Below are 23186 nucleotides of genomic sequence, written 5' to 3'. Positions count from 1 at the left end.
TAAATGCGACACTGGCGCAGCCTAATTCCTGCCCACTAAAAGTCTTACCTTCTCCGTTCCCTCCCTTCCTAACCGCCCTTACATCATCAGACCAGGCCTGTAATATTTCATCTCTCATGTGCTTCTCTCATCTCTCCACATATCCACTCTGCTCCTCATTTCCACATCAGATTCATCACCTTGCTAGATTTCACTATCATCTACCTCTAACCCTGCAATTGCTTCAATTTTCAGCTCCAAAAATCCTGTCTTGACAATTTGATTTCTATCTTTTCTTCTCTTGTCATTCCGTCACATATTTCTTCTCTTTTTCTGAAATACCATTTGCTATATGCTTTCCCCTTGTGTTTTTCCACTGAAACTTGTCATTTTTTGTTGTTTAAATATACGAATATGAGTTTCGATTCAAAATTGAATTGATCTAAAGGATAGCTGCAGGGGAGACACAGTGGCATCAAGTGGTTTTCGTATTTCGTTGTCATCGTTCCATGCTCCAGTCACATCTTCATCTCTGATTTAGCCAAACTATTTCTTCCGCTTCTACCTTCCTGTGTCCCGTGTTTTAACTGGCATCCCTCGTTTTGTTTTTTTTCCCCTCTGCCTTTGCTGGTCAGGTCTGCCAAATGATTTATAGCTTTGCAACAGGCTGGTAGATGGAGGGAAGAGAAAGGGAGGAGAGGTAGCTCTGGAGAAGAGGAGGCGGGGGCTGAGGTGAAATTGGGCTGTTTGGCGTTTGAAGTACATGAAGGAGTAATATAAAATACACCTGGTCCGTCCATGGGGCACTCTGTTCATAGAAACAAAGGGAGGGGAAGGAGACGCAGGGGAGGAGAGAGGAGAGGGCTGGGCCGCAGGGGAGAGAGGGGAGAGGAGTGGATGGCGGGGGGGGGGGGGGGGGTCACTCCGTGTTTCCTTTCAGGATGGCTTTTATGGTGTAACATCAAACGCTGAACTCCCACACCCCCGCCCCTATATCCCCCTGCTCTCTAGCTCCATCAGTCCGTCCATTCGTCCCTCCCTCCTCTTTCTCAGTATTGTGTATGGGCAAGTGGACAGTAATTGGCTATTCTTTCATGAGGCTGATTTCAGCACTCTCTGCCCCCCTCCCACCCCCCACAGGAAGAGGCCCTTTAGCTGCCCCTTGAAGTAAGTGAAGTAAGTGTATGTGTGTGTACTTTATAAATATGCCAGACAGCAGGTATCAGGTGGTTGGAGGGAGGGGGGCATGCTCTGGCATTTTATGTGCTGTGTGCTCCAAAATTAAACAAGGAATTGAAGGAAGGTAATTTGTGTAATTCAAAAAGCATGTTGGAACAAGTTTCATAAAAAACTCAATGGATTTCAGGTACGGCTTAAAACATTACACAACATCTGTATGAAGCTCCATTAAGGGAAATTTAAAGCCCTTAAAAAGTCAGTGATCTTTACAAGTCTTGGCAACGAATGAGTGTTATATTTTCTCTTCCTAAATTTGATTCAAAGACATCCAGGGGCTCTTAGATAACATATTCATGACATAAAATGTACAAAAAGAGGAGTGGCTTTGCAAATGTTTCCTAAAGTCTAAAACATCTGAGCACATTGCGAGTGATATATAAAAGCTGCTCTCCTCTTGCTAATGACTTCTGGCCCTTTGTGGCTTATAGATCAGTGTGCGTTCATTAATGATGCAGGCATGTGCAAGTGCGTGTGTCAATTAGTGGGTGGAGGGGATTAGCCATCTCCAGAGAGCCCTAATTAACACTACACACACAGGCCCAAAAAAAAATGTGCATTGTTTCCTATAGCATTTTATGTTAAGGCAAATAGTGCAAACTGATTGGAACGACTGGATGAAGGGCAGATGCAAAGGAGCTTCAAGGCCGAATCAAACCCATTGACCATGACCACACACACACACACACACACACACACACACACACACACACACACACACACACACACACACACACACACACACACACACACACACACACACACACACACACACACACACACACACACACACACACACACACACACACACGATGTATACAAGCTCGTAAAAGGTTAAACATGTGGGTGAAGGAGACAACATAAACATAGATTTAAAGGAGTACAGGGTAGTCTGTCCTCACAGACACAACACATAAACAGAACTGGGGGATCCTTGTGTTGTTGGACAAGCAAAAAAAACAAAACTGTAAAGTTCAAGAATGACAGCCACTTTAAGAGGGCAAAAACTGAGATAGGATGAAAAAGGCTTCCAAAAGAAAAAGGGACACGTCCAAGAGTTGAAAGTAGAGCAGAGAGGAGGTAGATAGATTGTCTTAATACAGTAAAGTGTCTCCTACCTCTTTGTAGTTCACCTTGGGCTCTATTCTCTTCCGCTTTCTGCCCTTCCCATGATGAGTCTGACTGAAGAGAATCCATTTTACAACCTGCAGGAGGGAGGATCGGGGGAGTGAGGGGGTGAAGGCGGGAAAAAGACAAGAGTGTAGAGGTAGACAGCAGGAGACAACAAAGTGGCAGGTTTTGAGGGAGAGGGAAGACAGTGTGAAGGAGAATCAGAAAAAAAGAGGGGGGGTGAACCAGAGGTAATCATAAAAGGTGTAATGATGACAGAGAGAAAGGGGAAAAACAAAGAACAAGTGGTCACAGTCAAAAACTAAATGTAAACAGACTAAAGACACTTTCTGTCTCAGAAATATACATAAAAATAAAATACTCTCAGCGAGCCATTAGCATGCAAGCATTGACAGAGTAAAGTACACAAATGTACACCAGTCCATAGCTCCTTCTCTTTTACAGGGTCAGATTAATTCAAACTGTTCAGTGCTCACTCATCCTCCAGGCAACCAACACAAACAGCTGGCTGACACAAAAGAGTAATAGTGAAAGTATGTTGCTGTAACAGCGCCTGAAGCGCAGCAACCCCTACACCATAGATTTCCATCAAGCAGCCAATCCTATCAAGGCCAAACTCTATCTACTGTACCATCAGTGATTCCTCACCTCTACATCAGTATATATGACAGAATAAATACACTGTTGTAAGACAATTTAACTATTTTAGAAGTGAAGTTTACAAATGGTAAATAAAGCGGACTGGTCATTTCACAAGTGCAGTCACTCAAGCCTTCTTTGTGTTTTAAAATATTCTGGGCAAGAGTTATTTTAACAAACAGACAAATGGAAAAATACAGCCAAAGCTACCAAGACCAAGATGAAAGCTTTATGGGAAATCTGATAGGCAGCACAGAATGACACGCAACAGATGTACAGCGCTGTGTGCCGCACTTCACTCAGAGGCAGACAGAGGGAGAGACTGAACTGGGAGCAAATGAGAACAAGAGAGGTAAAGGGAGCGCAAGCGAGGTAGAGATAAGAGATGGTATCAAACACAGTGAAACAAATCGTGTGAATGACACAGAGAGGAGAAAAAAGAGGGAAGCAGTAAAGACAGATAGTGGCAGAATAACTTAGGGAAAGAAAAGACACTGAGGAGAATCAAGATGACAATCATGTCAAGCAGTCTAAGGTGCAATATTTCAAATCTGTGAGCTGCCCAAGTCTGTCTGCCACTCCCTGAAGATGAGAAGAAGAGACAACACTGGAGAGAAGAGTAGGAGAGAGAGTGCCTACCTCTGCTTTGACTTCTTCCACCAGCCTCGACTGTGACCACACGGTGCTCCTTTCATACAGCCACTGAACGACAGAGAAGAAGGGAAAGCAGTGAGCCGGGAGCAAGTGATCAGGACAGAGAGGAATGCTTTGCAGAGGCAGAGCGAGGGAGGGGGAGAGTGAAAGAGAGAGAGACAGAGAGAGAGAGAGAGAGAGAGAGAGAGAGAGAGAGAGAGAGAGAGAGAGAGAGAGAGAGAAAGAGAGAGTGCCTGAGCAAGGCAGGAAGGAGAGAGAGAGGTGGGAGGAGAGGGAGGAGGTGGGAGGCTATCACTTGTTCCTCTGATGGAAACTGGACTTGAATCCGGAGGATGAGAGAAAGGGAGGAAAGTGGAGGAGAATTGAGAGAAAAGGAGGAGGAAGGAAAGGAAAGGAAAAATCACCTCACTTACAACAACCAACAGTCATCTCAAGTCCTTTACACATTCACTCCTCCTCCACTACACACACACACACACACACACACACACACACACACACACACACACACACACACACACACACACACACACACACACACACACACACACATATATATATGTAGAGTCATTCATGCAAACACACACACACCGATGACGCACAGAGAGCAGCTAGTAGGTACAAACACCACTTACTCTCTCACCTTATTTAAGCTTTAATCAGAGCTCTCAAGTGATGTGAATCACAGAACAGAGCGATTGTGTGTGTGTGGGGGGGGGGGTAGACAGACAGGAGAGCATGGAAGCAAGGTGTTTTGTAATGTCACACCACTAATGCACACAAAAAAGCGAGATGCAGCAGCAGCACATCACATTCAGCCTCAGTCCACGGCACACATGTCATTCCCACGCACAGACAGACCAGACAGACAGACAGCATTCCATTCCAGCTTTTAGCGTTACCATAGCCACACACAAAGTTCAATGTCATAACTGCATGCCTGAGTACTTCTTTATGTGTATTACACAAAAGTACTCCTACAGACAGAAATAGCATGACAGTGTGTGTAGAAGCCAAGGAAGGAGGCAGACACAGAGAGGTACAGAGAGAGAGGGAGGTGTTACAGTGGGCAGTATAGGATGTAGTGAGTGTTGAAGCAGTAAATTGGCATTGTGTAACAGTATACCACGCATCTTTGGTTGGAGAGATCACCACTACCATTCTCTGAATAGCAAAGCCTTTGTCTACCTCCTGCTCTCTCCTACAATGACATCGCCTTCATCTGTGTGTGTCTCCTAGTGAGTACATTTTTTTAGACTGTGTGTAGAAGTTCACCAGTTACATCCTTCACTCTTGAACATGCATGACAAGCAAATAAATCATGTCATTCAATCAATCTATAGTGGTAATTGGTGATGTATCTGAGTATTTCTATATGTTCCTCAGATCAATCCACAGTTTTAACATGAATTAGATTTTAAATGATCAAAATGGATGGATATCATTTAAAGTGTTTGGATCCCAGAAACTATGTCAGGCAATAGAAATACCAGACCAAATACCAAAAACAATGCTTTTTCAATACTTACTTCATTGAGTACACATTTTGGGGGGAAAAAAAAGTCTTTCTTTGAGGCCTTTTCTTCAAAAAGACTACAAACCTATCATATTCAACATTGTTTAATGCTGTCTCAGCATAAACAACTGTAGATAAGCTTTCCTAAATAAAAATTGTCCCACACCGTGACTGTAATGATAAGTAAATGAGGCTAAAAATTTGACAAATCATTCTTTTGTGACAACTTTCACAATTTTGTAGTGTTTACTTTTTAATGCTGCAAACACAGCCGAGCTGCCATATTGAAAAAGTATTGAAGTTTGACAGCCAGTATTCAACAGAGAAAGTTTGAGCTCCTGGAACTGGCAGTATTTTCTTTGTCTTATCAGCCAATTTAGCTCTCCCCCCCCCCCAAGATGCTCAGGCTTAATACTTTGAGTGAAATCATTTTCTACCTTCTGCCTCGTAGAACAGTAAGCATTAATATGCTTATATAATAGGTAAAGCAGCTGCACCTAAAACAGTCTATGATAAGTGGCATTAATTAATAGCCCAGGCAAAAGAAGACAAAGATAAAATATTCAGGTTACAGTTGTAGTTAAAGTTGGAGCTGAAGGTATCAGGCTGAAATCTCTGGTGACTCCAGGGTAGCCTTTATTTAAAGCAAGTATCTCAGCCTAGATCCATCATCCCAGAGGGAGTGCTTACTCATCTAAACTCTGAGGTCTAAAATAGGCCAGCACTGGCCTCCTCATTCCCCATCTCTTACTCCAGGATTGGTGAATGTCATTGTTTATTATTAGGCCAAACCATTTCTTGCCTTTCTCCAATTCAAACACATTGAGGAGCAATGGATGAGAGGCAGAGAGAGAGGGTGGTTTTTAAAAATGTGTTTGTGTCTAGTGTACATAATACACACAAGCAACTTGCATTTGTAAAAGGTTTCAATCGATCTGGCTGATCTTATTAGCCAGGTACTGGCACATCAAACGCAAAAAAAAAAGCCTCAGCAAGACCACTCAGCCGTCACCCAATCAGGTGTGAGAAAACAGCAGTCCCTCCACCCTGTCCTTCCCACCCTGAGAGGCCCCTGAAAGGCTCCAGTTACATCATCACATAATCTAGAAGGTGAAGGTTCCCAGACAGCAACATGAGCACAGACACACAAAAATGCACGTACACACAGTGGTAATTAAGATCAGTTACCATGGAGATGGGAGAATTGAAGAAGCTGTTAAAGTGGATTGATTGTGTGTGTGTGTGTGTGTGTGTGTGTGTGTGTGTGTGTGTGTGTGTGTGTGTGTGTGTGTGTGTGTGTGTGTGTGTGTGTGTGTGTGTGTGTGTGTGTGTGTGTGTGTGTGTGTGTAGCTTTGCAATCCCAGTATCTATGACCGTGGGTCTTTTTCTCGATTAGAGGGCAGAGGCAGAGCAGCGCTGCTCACCTACAAGATACAGTAACAGTCTGGTAACACAGACGATGACACTGATTCAACAACACAATGGTAAAAAATTAACCGTGCAACAAAAAAAATCAATGATCTCCTCCTTTGAGGTCAAGCTTTTTTCAGAAAACCTGCTTGAAAATTTCAAAACATTTCCTGATGAGTAGGGCATGAACTATGTTAGTTTTCAGGACATGATGTCATGTGGAGAGCCATCATCACTGAGCAGTTGTTAAATGCCCACTAGCTAATAGTCACACACCATTTAAGCTGTAGTATTTATATACAGACAGCTATTTACTTCTAATATGAGACATAATTCCCATTAGAGAGTGTCATTACACAACTATTTACTGCTGCTCAACAGTGAGACAAAAGCTATGCTGCTGTTGTCATCCATGCTTAGAGCACATTCCTCCTGTTAACACAAAAAGTTCCTGTCCAACAAACTACATGAATTACTGCTGGCTCTGAACATGATCTGAACACAGCAGCAACCAACAGTGACATCACCCATTAATTGGTGCACTGCTGTTATCAAGCCTTCAGTTCAGATTTCGTCTATCGCCATCTTGCTATTTTGGAGCCATGAGTGACCATATTTGGACTCGATCTTATTGGGAACCAGAGGACACCACAGGCCTTTCGATCAAACAGACACACACCCAAAGATTAACGCTTTTTGAGGCCAAATCTCTACTTAATGTCGGGATTATTTTCAAATGGACCGCTAGTAACTGACTTTAGTGAACAACACCATAATTTCATGGGGGAACTTGAATGGGAGTCTATGGAGCAAGAGCCTTTTTGAAGCCAACCCTTAGTGGCCCTCAGTAGGATTGCAGTTTAAGGCACTACCACATTGGCCTCACTTTTCAGACCCTGAAGCTGCATCCACTTGTGCATTTTAATACAATTTAACCTACAGTGATGTGGATTTGATGAAATTGTCTAAAAACTGTATTGATTTATTGTTAAGATATTCTTGGCTTGTGGCTCCAAATCCAGTCAATTGTTTGTACAAAGAAGCCAATTAGGTTGTCAAATGTTGTGTCAGCACATGAAAAATGACCACTGGATGATGAAAACATCACAGAGAAGAACTAAAGAGAACAAAAAGCAAACAAGTAAAAGTGAAGTTGTGTTGCCCATGAAATAGTGACAAAACAATGACAGCTACAGTATAGTGGACTGATCTGGATATCCAGGTAAGAATGGATTACAAGATAGGTAAAAAGTACTTTGACTGTCAGCATCAATGCCTACAAACAACAACAGTCTGCGCATTTGTGTCATGTGATTAAGAAACAAATGGGAGCAACAATGGCTTAAGTAATTACTTATTTTACAGGTAAAGAATTGGCACCTGTGAACAAAGAAAAGTTCACATACTGACTCTAAACACAAACTAATGTGTAGTCCAAAACTGGTAGTGCTTGTAGCTACTTACTACATGGTATTTAACTTTTTTTTTTAACTGAAATATATATAAATACAATATATATATATATATATACATACACACATACACATATATATACATACACATATATATGCATACACATATATATACATACATATATATATACATACACACACACACACACATATATATATATATATATATATATACACACACACACACACCTATAATATCAGTCTCCATCAGGACCTTATTGAACAATGAAGGAACATTTTGAAATTCAAGATTTTGATATACTTTAAAAGAAAAAGAAAGACAAATACAAAAACACAAAAAGACTCCTCATACCTTTGGAATTCCCGGTCGATCAAGCCAGTCAGCATAAATAGCACTGAGGGTGAGGCCTTTTCTGGAACACAATGGCACAAGTGTTAGTATTATTCCTATTATTATAGAAATGACTGTTATTGCCCAAGACACCCTATGAAAACATGGCCCTGGGAAAATATTGTTAGGGTCATGGCAGATTTGAGGTTGAGGCCAACACCTTAAACAAAAAGAGGGGCACACCCACTTTCCTATAGAGGGATGAGCAAATGGGCATGTACAGACAATGAACTGGATTTACAAGTATGCAAGTGCAGTAAGCAAAGATGTTTATGCACGTGGCCTTGGCTGAAGAGTGGCCGAAGGGGACTGTTTGCACATGAAAATGGTCATAGATCATACAAAGAACACACAGCGTGAAAGGCAAAATGTGTATGCAAACAAACATTCAACAAGCGATCAAGTATGCATTCAATATATATAAACACAAAGGCAAAGAGCATACCTTTATCCCCGATGTCAAACCTACCCACCTGTGCTTGGAGAAAAATTCCCTGCTTGGTTACTCTTAAGGTATTGATATACACTGTGATCTTCAGTCCATTAAAGGAGTTTTTCTTTGAAAGAAACTTTAAGAAACATTCTTATTTAGATTGTTGTTTACCCATTTACTAAGAGTTATGTTATCACTGGTTGAAGCTCAACCCACATTTGCCAAAAATATTCTTAAAATAACTTTTTCCACACATGTAATCCTACTTTCGCATCTTTTCTGTCCTTGTATAATGCTGACATGTTTAAGATTTTACGTGGTTTAAACATTTTCTATGTTGCACTAATGACAATATATCAAGACAACCACGTGTTGCGCATAGATGGGAAGAAAGGCCAAGCAGGACTCTCACTATTATTTATCAATATTTGAAATATTTGACCTATTTTAGAAATGAAGATATCATTTTAGAGTAGAATAAATGCTGTTTATTTTTATTTTCCAATTATTAATGATCGAAAGATCTATTTTCCATCACAGTATATAAAAAAGTGTATTACTGTTGACCACAAATCTTCTAATCTTAGATCTTTACCACTAATGTGGCCATTTAAGGACATGTTAGACTTGTGTATAAGTCAAACTGTACAATCAATGCTTTGAAAGCTAATGTTAGCACCAACATGCTCACAATTCTTCCCGTGTGGACTTTGAATGTCTGAGTGTCTATTGACCGACCAGCTAGAGGACCAACCGACCAACATGCAGCCACACCACTGCTCGTGTGGCTAAAAATGGTTTACAGAGATGGGCATTTTGTTGCAAGGTCAAGGCTGTACTCCTTGCTTCGACACTCTATCAGAGTTCTCCTGCGTCATTGCATAACCGTACATCTGCTGTCAACTTTGGATGGAGAGTGGTCCTCTGGTAAATTGAAGCTCATAAAAACCTCTTTGGTGTACTAGGAGATGTAGTGCTCTCAAATAAAGCACCAATTTGCTCAGAAACTGGGCATTAAAAATGTCATCAGTGAATTCACTGTGAGGTAATGTCAGCTCTTGGCATGAAAAGCTGAATCAGACAGTATATAAAGACTAAGCATCTGCCACACCAACTGGGAGACACCATAAAGTGGGATTACAGGGGGTTATGTCAGCATACTTCTCTTGTGTTGCAAACAAAAGGTTAATACAGTTAATACGCCACATGATTTATCGAATACTGTTTAATAATAGGACTAGAGAGTAATAAGCTTTATGTCTCACAAGAGCAGATGAGACATGTATCTACCAGTTCTTTCATGCTCACAATGGAAACTTTATTTCATTTTTACTGGTTATTCATCTTCATAGTGACATGTGATGCCGGGAAAATAAAGGATTCTTCTGAACAGAAATTAATAAATGCAATTATAAAAAAAACACATTCTGTGTTCAGAATTTCTATATTTAGCCTATATGATCTTATAAATGTTTTGATCGTTTAGTCGAAGGAATGAGCTGGAAATATGACCCTGTACCATGAAAAGAGTGTCCATGACCCTCAGCAGTCCGTGTCTATTCTAATCTTATACCCTTCTCTTCCAGTGAGCTGTTTACTGAAAGAGGCATCAGATCCAAATATTGACTTTGGCCAACTCCCCCTGTTTAATTCGATCAATCTCTGCAAGTCAAGCAGCACACTCCACATGACAGGAAAGGCAAGAAGACAACACTCAGAGCAGACACATGGCTGCTGAGGAGGAGAGGGAGTAAGACACGAAGGGTTCAGGGTGGGAGAAAGACTCTGAAAGACAGACAAGGAGCAAAAAGAGGGACAGCGAGACAGGCAAAAGAAGAGGTTAATGAGGCAATCAGGAGAAATAGATAACCGAATGATTAAATGAGTGCAGAGAGGGAGAGAGAAAATTAGAGAGGAGGAGAGCAGGAGGAGCAGTTATCCTTTTACACTTCAATTAATATGAGAGTGGATGGGACTGTTCACCTAACCGGATTGGTGTTAGGAGCTTTTGCTGGCCATGTTTCCGCATCAGGACCAAGTTAGTCAGTGACCAAATCAACACGTTTTTGACATTAAATCTATCAACAAATCACATCTGTTGAGGAAGACAGTTGATTAGTAAAGATATCTCATATATGTCTGGAACCGGAAACCAGGCGAGACTCCAACTTCAACCAATGTGGTTTTAATGCATTAAGAAGTTTTTACATTATTCATGACTTTAGCAATATTCATAGCCACTTACATACCTCTCCATGTCAGGAAAAGTAATCAGCAACATTTGCAGGAAATCCTGTGCAAGAAGAACAAAAAAAGAGAGACAGACACAAATGGTGGCATTTAGAAGATGCGGGAAGAAGAGACAAAGAAAGAGAAAGGCACTCCTGATCTTAAGTCAAGAGTACAAGGTCAAACGGTGTTTATGTTAGATTCATTATTTAGTGGGAAGACTCAATCTGTCTCTGAGGAAACAGAAGCCAGGTGGAACACATTACATGTCGTGTACACACACACACACACACACACACACACACACACACACACACACACACACACACACACACACACACACACACACACACACACACACACACACACACACACACACACACACACACACACACACACACACGTCCAGGTGTGTTCGCTCAGCTTCATGGTCCCAGCAGAATAAACATATGTGGCTGAGCTGATTATCTTTGAGATACGGCTGGTGCATTTTCAACTATTGTAACACTGCGGAAACTGAGTGCCTACGATTAATTTATGGAAATATCTCTGTGCCTCTGAGACAGATCAGGTTAAAACTGTCTCAAATCTGAGCTAAGATTTTATTAACAGCCTCTCAAGTAGCAGGAAGACAAGATGGAGATGCTCCTTTGAGTTAATCAAATAAAACTTCTACAGCCTCACCTGAGATAAAATGAGCTGCCCGTGGTATTTCTTCACAAATACTCTGAAGAAGTCAATGAATTGTTGCTCTCCCACTTGACTGGACAGGAACCTGAGGAGGAAGTAGCCCTGGACAAAGAACAAGATGGTAAAGACATCAAAACATGATCTATCACAGACAATAGAGAGCAGGAGCAGCAACAGCAAGGGCCTGTATAAGTGCTGCTCCAAGCATTCCTAAAAGGATATTATGGGATTATTTTATAGCTTGATTTGCTCACAGCCTTTTGATTTCCTTTTATTCCACCCTTCCTTGCTGTGTTTACTACCGGATTCTCTCACCTTGAGGTAGTGGACCTGCATGAAGGTTTTTTCAGGGTTGAGGGCATGTTTAACTGTGGAGGAGCCAGAGTCACTGACCTGACCGGTCTTCTCCATGTTCGGTCTGCAGGAGGGCAAACAAAGCAGGGAAACAAAATTACACCACAGATAGAGGAGATGGGCAAACAGCACACAAAGGGAGGTTTTCAGCCTTCCTGGTAAACAGGAAGGTGCATGGAAAACAACACAAGGACAGAAAAAGACATAGGCAAAAAAACATGGGATGTTAAAAAGCCTGAGCACAGATTTGTTTTTACTATCTCTCGCTCTTACAGACATTTTAGTTGCAGGAAAACCACAATTTCAACAGAGCAAGACAATGCTGTCAGCAACACTAAATCCAGCCACTCAGACTCTCAATGGCCAAAACATTTGCCAAGTTGCCATACTTTGCCCGAGGCAGGCTGGAAATCAAGCTGCAGATTTATAATAGCATACTATAGTGTTTATATGACCTCACGGTGCTGTGCTTTGAATTTACAGGCAATGACTCATGGAGCGAACATATAACGCTTAGACAAAAACCGCACCCCTGACGACTGGTACAAAAGAGCCACGCTCGAGGTTTCACTTTCCCTGTCACACAGACACAAATCATCCCTTCAACCACCATAAACACACAAACAAACACACATAAAACCAATAAAAGACAAACAAACAGAGCCCTGACGTGGGATGCTGTGCAATGATAGTGTCAGTTAGCCGGTATTGATCAGGATGAGCAGATTAACTCGGTGTGCCAATAGGAAGGCCTTGAAGGATCACCCTCCTAGTCGATACAGCAGGCGTCTGGCCCACCAATCAATACACCCTTCATCACTGGCTAGCACTTTTCCAGAGGACCCCTTCATGACAGGGCCAGTCGGCACACACAGACAATCAGATAAAACAAAGAAACGCACCCAAATTCTTATCACAGAGATTTCCTATAACCTGAATGTTTCATATTTTTGAGTTGGACATCAGCTGTGAGCCACAAGTTGGTCAAATATTTGATCTATTTGAGTCCTGGTGAGCAGAGGAGTGGGGGACGAGGAGATGGAGTAGATTAGTGCCGAGGACAGGAAGAGGAGGTGTGGGAGAAATCGAGGACAGGAGATAGACAGGAATGTTTGGTTTGCTCAGTGGACTGAGAGAGGAAGTCATCAGCTTCCTGGAATTTCTAAATCCAACTGGACACTCTTACAAGGACTTTCATCATGCATATGAGGGTGTGTTCTTACCAGTGAGCATGTACCAATGTCACATAAACGTTAGGTGTGAGAAAAATCACAATAGCAATGACCTGATTTGGGAAAATCTATTTCGGATCATTTTACTAATGATTGTCAGAGTATGTGTGATAAAAGCAGACAATGTTCTCAGCCTGCCAGTGGACACATGGATTAACACAAATCTGTAAAACATGACAAGACTGCAGGTGAAAATTTACATCATACAATACAGGGTTAATCTTAAATGTCATGAGAATGGCTCATTCATTGCATATTTTTTCTTTACTTGCTCTCTGTCCAGTCTCCTGCCCATAGTGCACATGTCTGTTACTGGTGATAAGATGAAATAGACTATTTTAGGACAGCGGGGCATGCTGTGTCCCTGGAAATTATGTGTGGTGTCAGACAGAGAAAAAGAGGGACTGGGGCAAGAGAAAAAAACAATGACAGAACATGTATTTCAAGAGAAAATGTGTCCATTTTGTGTATCAGAATGTTGACCCATCACTGCCATGTTAGACAATGGGACTCCACCCTTCTCACTGTCCAGACCAGGGACCTATGGATGTGTACATCCCTGGCTGCCTCTTTTTGTTGTCACAGATGATTAACTAAAGCTTTAAGAGGAATCGCTGCTCCCTGCCTTGACCATCTCACAATAGCTCAATGTATTTCAGTATAAACGGCGCTCTTATCTGACTTGTGGGCTGTGTGTGAGAGGGAGGGTGTTTGTCTCTGTGTGTGTGTGTGTGTGTGTGTGTGTGTGTGTGTGTGTGTGTGTGTGTGTGTGTGTGTGTGTGTGTGTGTGTGTGTGTGTGTGTGTGTGTGTGTGTGTGTGTGTGTGTGTGTGTGTGTAGCCATGCATACACCTGGGTGTGTCAGAAATTGAGAGGGAGAGAAAGAGCAAAAGGAAATCAGGAGCTATTACTGACAGAACTTAATGTCAGACAAACACAAACACACACACACACACACACACACACACACACACACACACACACACACACACACACACACACACACACACACACACACACACACACACACACACACACACACACACACACACACACACACACACACACACACAAAGAGGTTTATAGCTCCGCGAGCCATATCCTGACAAATTACACTGGGTTGACTGTGGAAACCGGATAAGGTAGAGCAGTGCTCCCAGCAGCCCAGTAAATCAGCAGGGAGAATGGCGTCTGGCCCAGGCTGCCCTAAATATAACTCATCTGAAATGGACTGATAAACACTGGCCACTGGGGCCCCTGCTGGATCATGGGGTGTCAATTGTGACCTACTGAACTTGGAAAGAACAACCTGACTTTGTGTGTGTGTGTGTGTGTGTGTGTGTGTGTGTGTGTGTGTGTGTGTGTGTGTGTGTGTGTGTGTGTGTGTGTGTGTGTGTGTGTGTGTGTGTGTGTGTGTGTGTGTGTGTGTGTGTGTGTGTGTGTGTGTGTGTACGTGTAAAATGGTAAGGATGCTGTGTGTATCTTTCTATACCCTTTTTCCTTTCATTGTGACAACCCCTTTGTGTTTATTCATATCATGTTTCAGCACTGTTGTAATTCTAATGAAGCCACATGAGGACTTGGATACAGGCAGTCTAGCCCACATCAAAAAGTAGTATAGCCTGTTCCCAGCCTTTGAGTAAACTCTCTTGCTCCTCATATTCAATATTTATTTAGATTTATAATTTAAATCAACAGTAATGCTAACAAGTAGGTTTTCCAGATATCAACACATAAAATAGCAAAAAGACAAAATACATATAACACAAATAACCAAAGAGAAACTGAGTAAATACTGGAGGTAAAGAACATGAGCTGACTAATGAACACCAGACAAAAGCTGGTCAAAGCATAGACTGGGAAGAGGTCAACACCAAACACCATCACAGAACTGAGATAACAATTACAGTGTCCATTCATATACAATTATGACGACGACACCCGCGTCTTGTTCATGACTCCTGAGTTGTTTTTGTCACACATACTGCTCCAAAGATCAAGATTGATCCTCCATGTTCAAATGGCGTTAATCCTGACTGGTATGCAGTGCATTGGACAAAACTTAACTTGCATTAACTTTTTGATTTTGCTCCTAACACCTTAATTTGGACAAAATTTCTATATCGGATGGTAATTTCCTACTCATTTCTAAATAATTCTCATGGGAAGTTTCATGGAAAGAACTAACTCTAATTACGTAGCAATCATAAGGAAAGCTGGAATTTCCCAGTAAACAGCTGCTCCATTTCAACTGCAGTACATTTTCAGTTATTACTCATTTATAAAGGGAAATATTACTTTTACATGAACACATATGTTGAATTGAATGCTTGCCTTTGGGCACACGTCACATTTTCACATGTTCAGCTGACCTGCTGAGTATTAAAAAGAGTCTCGAGGTTACAAAGCAATTCATTGGAACAGTGATTCTACTTTCCTTATAATTAGCACCACATGGCATCGTTCCTTCCAGGGAACGTATTGGAAATTGTTAGGAAATCATTCAAAAATTATAGACCCATAAGATAAAATGTCACCCAAAATTGTGTAAAATGATAACACTGTTTGACCATACACTATAATCATGATGCGCTCGATAAACAATAATTAGCTCTGCAAAAATGCACATGTTGACAGACACAAACAGAGGGATAAAAGCTGGACTGTGCCCGACACACAGACTGAACGTGTTCAGTCATTAAGATAATATGGGAGCAGGCTTCCTTTATGCCTCAACTTGCTTTATTTTACTTTAAAATATGTGAGGATTAAGAGATGGATTTTCTGTTTGGCACCTCAGCAATTACAAGAATACAATACAATGTGTTTCCAGGTAACGCGATCAGTTACAACATTCACATCCATGCATACAGGAATGCATGTCTGTGTGTTGTTTGCACTCATATGTGAGTTTTGTACTGTTGCTGTAACCACTCTTAATCATCCGTGTGTCTGCCTTATAGGGGAACACCGATGGTCTGATATAAAGACACCGCTCTCAAGTGTGTATTTAACCCTTTCACTCACACAGAGCTTTGTATTTTAAGACATATATCAGCATTTTAATGGCAACATTAACCTATTCCCAAACACATTCTCCATTGAAGCACTGAAACTTTTTAAACTCATGAAAACAGTTTTAAAAAGCACCACATGAGTAACAACACTGGTATTAATGATGCAGGACGTAACTAACAGCTTGTACTATTTACGAGGGACTGAATTGATTTGAATCCTACATAGTGTTAATTCATAAGTGCGTCAGTTATGTGATGACACATTATCGGTGAAGTGACATAGCTAGAAGCAGAGGTGTCGTGAAATCAATAATACACTAATTTGCTGTTATGCTCTGTGCAGCCTCTTACAAGTGTGAATGTCAATACCGCATTATGTTACAAGTGTCATCTCCAGCGACAACACTTGTTTTATTCAAAGGAGACTTACAATGTGCACAAAGTTAAGTAGAGCATTTTCAACTCCTGGCTGGGGTTTTTACCTGTAATCCCCTGATGACACGGTGCTTCTACCCTGGATAAAACAAACAGGGTGTGGGTCCCACATTGTCAGGATCAGATAAATTGTTTTGTGTGTTTGTGCGTGCCTGCTGTCCTCGTGTGCTGAGCTTTTCTAAGACATCATAGTGCAATACACCTTGGATATGCTTTGCTGCCACACCTGCCACACCTGTACGCCTGGAATGCATGTACCTTGCACCCACGTGTGCGTGTCTGCATGTGCAGACACTAAGGAAAAAACCTGGGCGCAGTCTAATCTAAAAAAAACATACACTGCATCTGCTACAGGGAATTTGTTAAATGCAAATACAACACATTCAAACATTTTTCTCTCACCCCTAAAAAATGTTTTCACTATGCTACCATGTCTATGGCTAAATTTGTTGTACTGTAAATTCAGGTTACTTTAAAGACATAAAAAATGTCTTCTCATTCAAAGTAAGCTTTTTCAGAAAGTTATTAATGGCTATCAATGGCTTTACTTGATAGATCAATGCTTTGTACAGTAATGTGTTATAAAGGCTTGATTGCCAACAATGCAAAGGTCCATCAATTATTCTGAATTATTAACAATTATGAATGGCTGCCTTGAAGAAATAAGTGGACATCAAGAGTCTGCACATTCACATTAATTCTATAACCGTCACTGCAGCACTGGCACATTTACTTTCAGTAACAGAGCTCCAATACCTGTTTAAGTTGAAGCAACTAGGACATGTAATGTCATGTAAGAAGGAAAAAAAACTATTATGTTTAAAATAGTGTGTTGAGCACTGATACCAGAGTAACATGATCAAACAGTTGCACTGACTGCCGATGTTGCCTCCTCTGTACATATGACCCTGCAGCACTTTAGTCAACTGTTTGGGGTTAACTGAATGTAATTGTATAAAATGCTGTTATAAACATGCAGTGCTGTTTCACTATCCTCCAAGAGCTGTTTGTACATGACAACAATGGTAAGATAACTGAACGGACCAATGACAGACACACACCTGAGGATCTGGAGTTCCTCTTTTGAGTTCTGTAACTCATCAGAAAGTCGTCTTAACCTCAGCGATGCCTTAATGTCAAACTGCTCTGTTCTCTCTTGTAAAGAGAGCTGAAGGGAGACAGAAAAGAGGGCGTAAAAGATAACATCATCAAGTGAAACCAAAATAATACAGGAAAAGAAATCAATATTGTGAATTTCATCTACAAAAACATAAAGACACAGTTATAGAGGCACCGCTGTCTTATTCACTATATCTTCAATGAGTGTGGTTAAATGAATTTCTCCACATCATGGCTTCATAAAGGTGAATAAAAACATCACAGACAAGAGAAAAAACACTGGATTAGTGTAGGATCTGTGTGTACATGCAAACATGAAGGCGCTCTATCATATTATATAGTAGTATTTGTAGATAATGACAAGAAATAAATGACATACATAAACATCACATTAACTTAATGATTCCTGGGGTTGTTTTTCATTGACTGGTTTCTGTTTCTGATGAGATAAAGTTGCTTTCTCTGTGGTATCAATTTGTCCATACGTTACATGTCATATGGTGTCTCTGACAGCTTCTATTAAACATCCTAAAGTTTTTGTCTACCTGAGATGACAGCCTAAAAAAGGCCACTATTAAGTTACTTTTATAAAATAGTTTAAAAGAAAACTACAATCAAAAGACGGCAACTGTATTGTACTTGTTGTGCACGGGCCCAGATAATGTCCTCCAGGCAGGTGGCAAAGCCTTCGCTGATCCATTCCTCAGTCCAGTCTCTGGCTCCGATAACCAGGCCGAACCAGGAGTGGGCAATCTCATGGCAAATCCTGGAGCCACACAGAGACAGGCTGCTCTCTCCAGAACCAGGACTCCCGGCGTATAACACACTCTGAGACAGGAAGATTATATGGGGGCTGGGGAAGACAAATGACATGACATGAGATAAAGGATGAACAAGAGGGATAAAGCCAGGAATAAATTATAAAAGGGAGTATCGGAGTGAGGAATAAGGGAGGGAGTAGGGCTTAAAGAGGAGATAAGAATTAGCAGATGGGAAAATGAAAAGGTTACAATCCAGAAAGTTCAGGAAGTACGAGAGAGACAGAAAAATACAGAGGGGACAACAAGAGTTAAAATAATTTGTTCAGAAGAAAAAAAAAAATACAGTACACACTGTACTTCCCTCCAAAAAGATCAAAGAGTTTCTGAGGTAATGCTCCACACCTATGATTAGAGAAAATTTTGCCAGAGCACATCATGTAAGACAAACCCACACTTGTGTTCTAATGAGCATCAGCGTCACAAACTGCTCGCCCTTTTCTCCGTCTTCTACATTATGTTTAAGGAAGGGCAGCTTACTCATCTGGCAAAAAACAACTGCCCTGTAGCGAGAACATCATATTCACTGAACTGAACTTCAGTCAACCAACACAGGACAAAATAAATCACATTCAAACAAGCTATTGTAAAAGGTTTTGCCCAACTGCTATAGATTTATCAAGGCAGGGTTACTTTAGAATATTAAACATGCTAAGTAAATATTGCAACTAGCGTTGGCCTCCATGCACCATCGATAGAACTGCATACATGTAAATATTCAGATAATAAAATACACAAATAAAGATAGGAGGCTATTTCAGGTTCTACAGAGATAAAATGGCTCAAAAGCCTCATTAAGCTATTTAGCTAATGAGAACAGTTTATCAAAACTGAATAGGAAATGGTTAGCAAATGTGAGTCAGTAAACACTACAGTATGTAGATAATGGTTTCCATTTCTGTCCATTTTTGATACCTGATTTTAAAAAGTTTAAATGGAGACTGTAGGTCTTTTCTTCAACTTTCCCTTTCCTGACAATTAAGGAAATAAATCTCAGGTTTGTTGAGGGTTTGGAAACTGTTTTTCACTGCAAAATGGTTTCCTGTAGGAAATATTGCAGTGCTGAAACAGGCACAGTGCCACTCCGCATTCACATACCCGTCAGTTCTATGTATGTTTGGAGGCTTTTGCCATATTCAATGCAGCATCTTTGAAGAGGTTACCTTGCTAACATTTGTTGATTAGCACAAAACACAAAGTGCTAAGTGTCTGTGAAGATTAAAATTGTGACCTAACAGGGGCATCAGATGAGAAGTTAAGGGGCCGCCAAGATAAGTGCAATGTATTTTGAGGGGAACATGAATGTATGTACATAATTTATCAATTGTCACTCAGCTAGGTTACGAGACGTCAGGGAATCATTAAAATTAGATAGTTTACATCATCTTGGATACATTGACTGCAATATCAGATTTCATGGTAGTTGTAACCAAAGTGGGAAACCAACTCACTGAAAGACAAACATTGCCAAATGAGCAGGCAGAATTTCCATTTCAAGTCATTTTTTTTATTCAACAACATGACATCTTCATACAGTAGACTCTCAGTCGCATACAGATGCAGGAATACATAAAGCATGTGATTTTATATCCATGAGGCAGCGCTGCTAGAACAGGACCAATCACAGTGCTCTGTCAAAGCCAAGGTCATGGCTGAAGACATTTCTGGAGCATTCTTTACTTCTTTCTTATGTAAGAGGCTCTGGGTGCCCTGAGGGGCTTAGGGCCGACTGCAGGCAGGCTATTATTCAACAGAAGAATGGGAGAGGGGTCACAGAGGTGCGAATGAATGGCCTCTCTCTCTCTCCTGGCCTATATAACAACAACGGACTGTCTAGAGTTCCTTTCATACTCTCAAGATCTTAAGTGTCCCAGGCACCATTGACCTGACCTTGGTGAGAGAATTTATGGCAAACTGCAGGTCTCTGTTGAAAAGTATTTCTCTCAGGGTCATACCACCCAACTGTGATGACAGATATGGTGGAGATGCATTTATGTTACAGATGAAATGTCTTCATCTTAAGCACTGTCAATGTAATGTAGGGAACTATGGAAGTAGTAGGCCACACAATGCAGTGTTTCCCTTTCTACTTAAAACTCCTGAGACAAAGCAGCGACAATTACTTCACCTGTTGGATTGACAGTTTACTCCTGCAGCTACAATAAGCACACATACTGCTGCTGCTATGGATGAATTACAGCAACTGTAAAATGAGCTGCTCTCATCAAGGAAAGATTAGCATCTTAACATACCAGATGACAGAGGAGGTTTTCTTTCCCCTTACTATAACCTAATTATGGTGACATACTAAATCAATTATAAAGGTAAACAGTGAGTAAAGACGAAGGTCAGGCCGGGTCTGCCAGACAATCTATTGTGGAGGAAAAGATCTGAACAACACAACTACTCTTTATTTCCCTGAGGATTGCAGCATCAGATACAAGGCAAGTCGGCCCCTTCAGTTATTTAGGAGCATGTCAACATCGTACAATAGTGTCTTATGTCCACCATTTCCGAGACAGCATTTCAAATATAATCCCATGTTTTTCCTGATTACACAAACAAAGGCTCTCGCAGGACATGCTAACATTAGCCTTATGAGTTTCTTTGTAGCCTAATCTTATTCCCCCACAATTGGATAAGCACGCCTTTGTTGTCAGCTCCAGCATTGCGTGTGTCTGTGTGTGTGAGCGAGTGAGTGTGAAACACAAAGACAGCCTTTCAGAGACGGCGCTTGCACATGTTCCTCTGAGGGAGACGGAATCCATCACTACAGTGACAAATAGTGTCATCCCACCGTGGTGGTGATGAGGAACAACGGCATCTTTCACGTTCACTGATACGCTGACTGACATCAGGTGACATCAGGGACCTGCCAGGGATACACCCAGGAGAAGACTTTCACACACATCCATGCATATCATGAACCTGTATACACCTTTCATCTTTACTTTTGATCTGAGACAAGGGCCACTGTGGAACTTTGATATCAATCTATAACTTCAGTGCTGTTTTCAAACAAAGTATAAGACAATAATTTGTTATGAAATACAGTCTTAATTCCACATGTTCAAGGTGCTTCTCATTTAATCTCCATTTTACAAATCAGCAAATACGGCTCACAAACAAATTACTTACTGAAGCTGCTGATTACATCAACAATTACAATCAATCACAAAGCAATAAGTGGTAATACTGCAACTCTCACAAAATGTGCAAATACTTCTTACTTTGCATAATAATTTGTATCCTCCACTGTCTTTATATCACACACTTGTTGACTTCCTACAATCAAAACATGTACCAAATGAACATATCCTGATTTATTTTGCTTCTAACCAAACTCGATTGTGACAAGACTTTTCTTTTTAACTCTTTTAGAGTCCATGGTCATACAATTAAAACAATATTCCGAACTATTATGGTGTCATTTGGATTCTTTTCATAGATTACAGGGGGATTTCCAGTTAGATAATGGATCAAAGACACTCATGGAGGTGACAAAGAAAAAGACAAATTTGGCCTCGATCTTCTCATTAAGGTTAGTAATGATTTTCTAATATTTTCTAACATTACTTCATGTTTAATGATTGGATGTTTGAATTGGCCACCGACACCTTTAAAGCATGTAAATGAATGAATGTACCAAATGAACATATCCTGATTTATTTTGCTTCTGTGATCTCTATTGGTTTTGTAATTGACTGCTGGCTGTACAACAAATTGCCCTTAGGGTGCAATAAATAGTAAGTCTGCTTTCTACTCTTCACTACTTAGATATGTTCCTCTGAACAATGCATTAAAGAAATAAAATGACACTTTCTGACAGTTAATTGGATGCCAAACACAAATTTTAGTCCTGACTGTTAATCATACAGTATATCTTGTTCTTGATTGCCTTCATTCGCTGTGTCTTAAGGCTCAGAGAAAAGTATGCGCAAATAGGCTCGAAAACCACTCAAAACTACAAATTCTACATGTAAAGGATGTCAAAGAGTGCTAGGAATTAACGTGCAGAAGGAGATAAACAAAATTGATCATGATGGGTGGCTGTCTGCACATAGAATAACAGACAGAGACCTTAGGTGACCTTTCAGATGACAGCACCCCATTGGGTCTTAACGCACAAAATGAAATACTGATTAAAGTCCTCCTGTGCTTTCTCACGCGACAACCTCACAACTCTGAGTCACTCCGGTTGGCTCGGCCCTGAGCTTCAGAGGTGTGAGACAGGGCAAGTCTTCAATTTAGTGAGACACAGATTGCAATAGTGTTTCGCTCCTCCATCTCTCCATCCATTATTCATCCCTCCATCTCTCCATCCCTCGTTCCTGGCTGTAGGCCATTTTTTTCCCCAGCGGGACACTTCCATGCATAATGCAGCAGGGGCCATATCATAGCCTTGTAATTGACATCCACAGCCCAGCTCAGCACATAGCTGGGACACCAGTAAAACAGCCCCAGGAGACAG

General features: G+C 41.0%; 1 protein-coding gene across 1 annotated transcript in view; it reads right to left on the bottom strand.

Annotated features, from left to right (window-relative positions):
* aopep (aminopeptidase O (putative)) overlaps positions 1 to 23186 on the bottom strand; it is a 75659-nt gene that overhangs the window by 35231 nt on the left and 17242 nt on the right. The window contains exons 7-14 of the mRNA XM_069699525.1: positions 18537 to 18750; positions 17840 to 17946; positions 12057 to 12159; positions 11736 to 11843; positions 11072 to 11115; positions 8351 to 8411; positions 3625 to 3687; positions 2334 to 2420 (exon numbers count right to left, since the gene is read on the bottom strand). Of these exons, the coding sequence (XP_069555626.1) occupies positions 2334 to 2420; positions 3625 to 3687; positions 8351 to 8411; positions 11072 to 11115; positions 11736 to 11843; positions 12057 to 12159; positions 17840 to 17946; positions 18537 to 18750 (787 nt within the window). The remainder of the gene's footprint in view (positions 1 to 2333; positions 2421 to 3624; positions 3688 to 8350; positions 8412 to 11071; positions 11116 to 11735; positions 11844 to 12056; positions 12160 to 17839; positions 17947 to 18536; positions 18751 to 23186) is intronic.

The sequence above is a fragment of the Brachyistius frenatus genome, unplaced genomic scaffold, assembly GCF_029030835.1.
Source record: "Brachyistius frenatus isolate BFR_SWC_R1_liver_20210118 unplaced genomic scaffold, ASM2903083v1 Contig_30, whole genome shotgun sequence".
In the NCBI taxonomy this organism is placed as follows: domain Eukaryota; kingdom Metazoa; phylum Chordata; class Actinopteri; family Embiotocidae; genus Brachyistius; species Brachyistius frenatus.
Note: the sequence above shows the minus strand (reverse complement) of the source record. Positions and strands in the feature narration are given on the sequence as shown.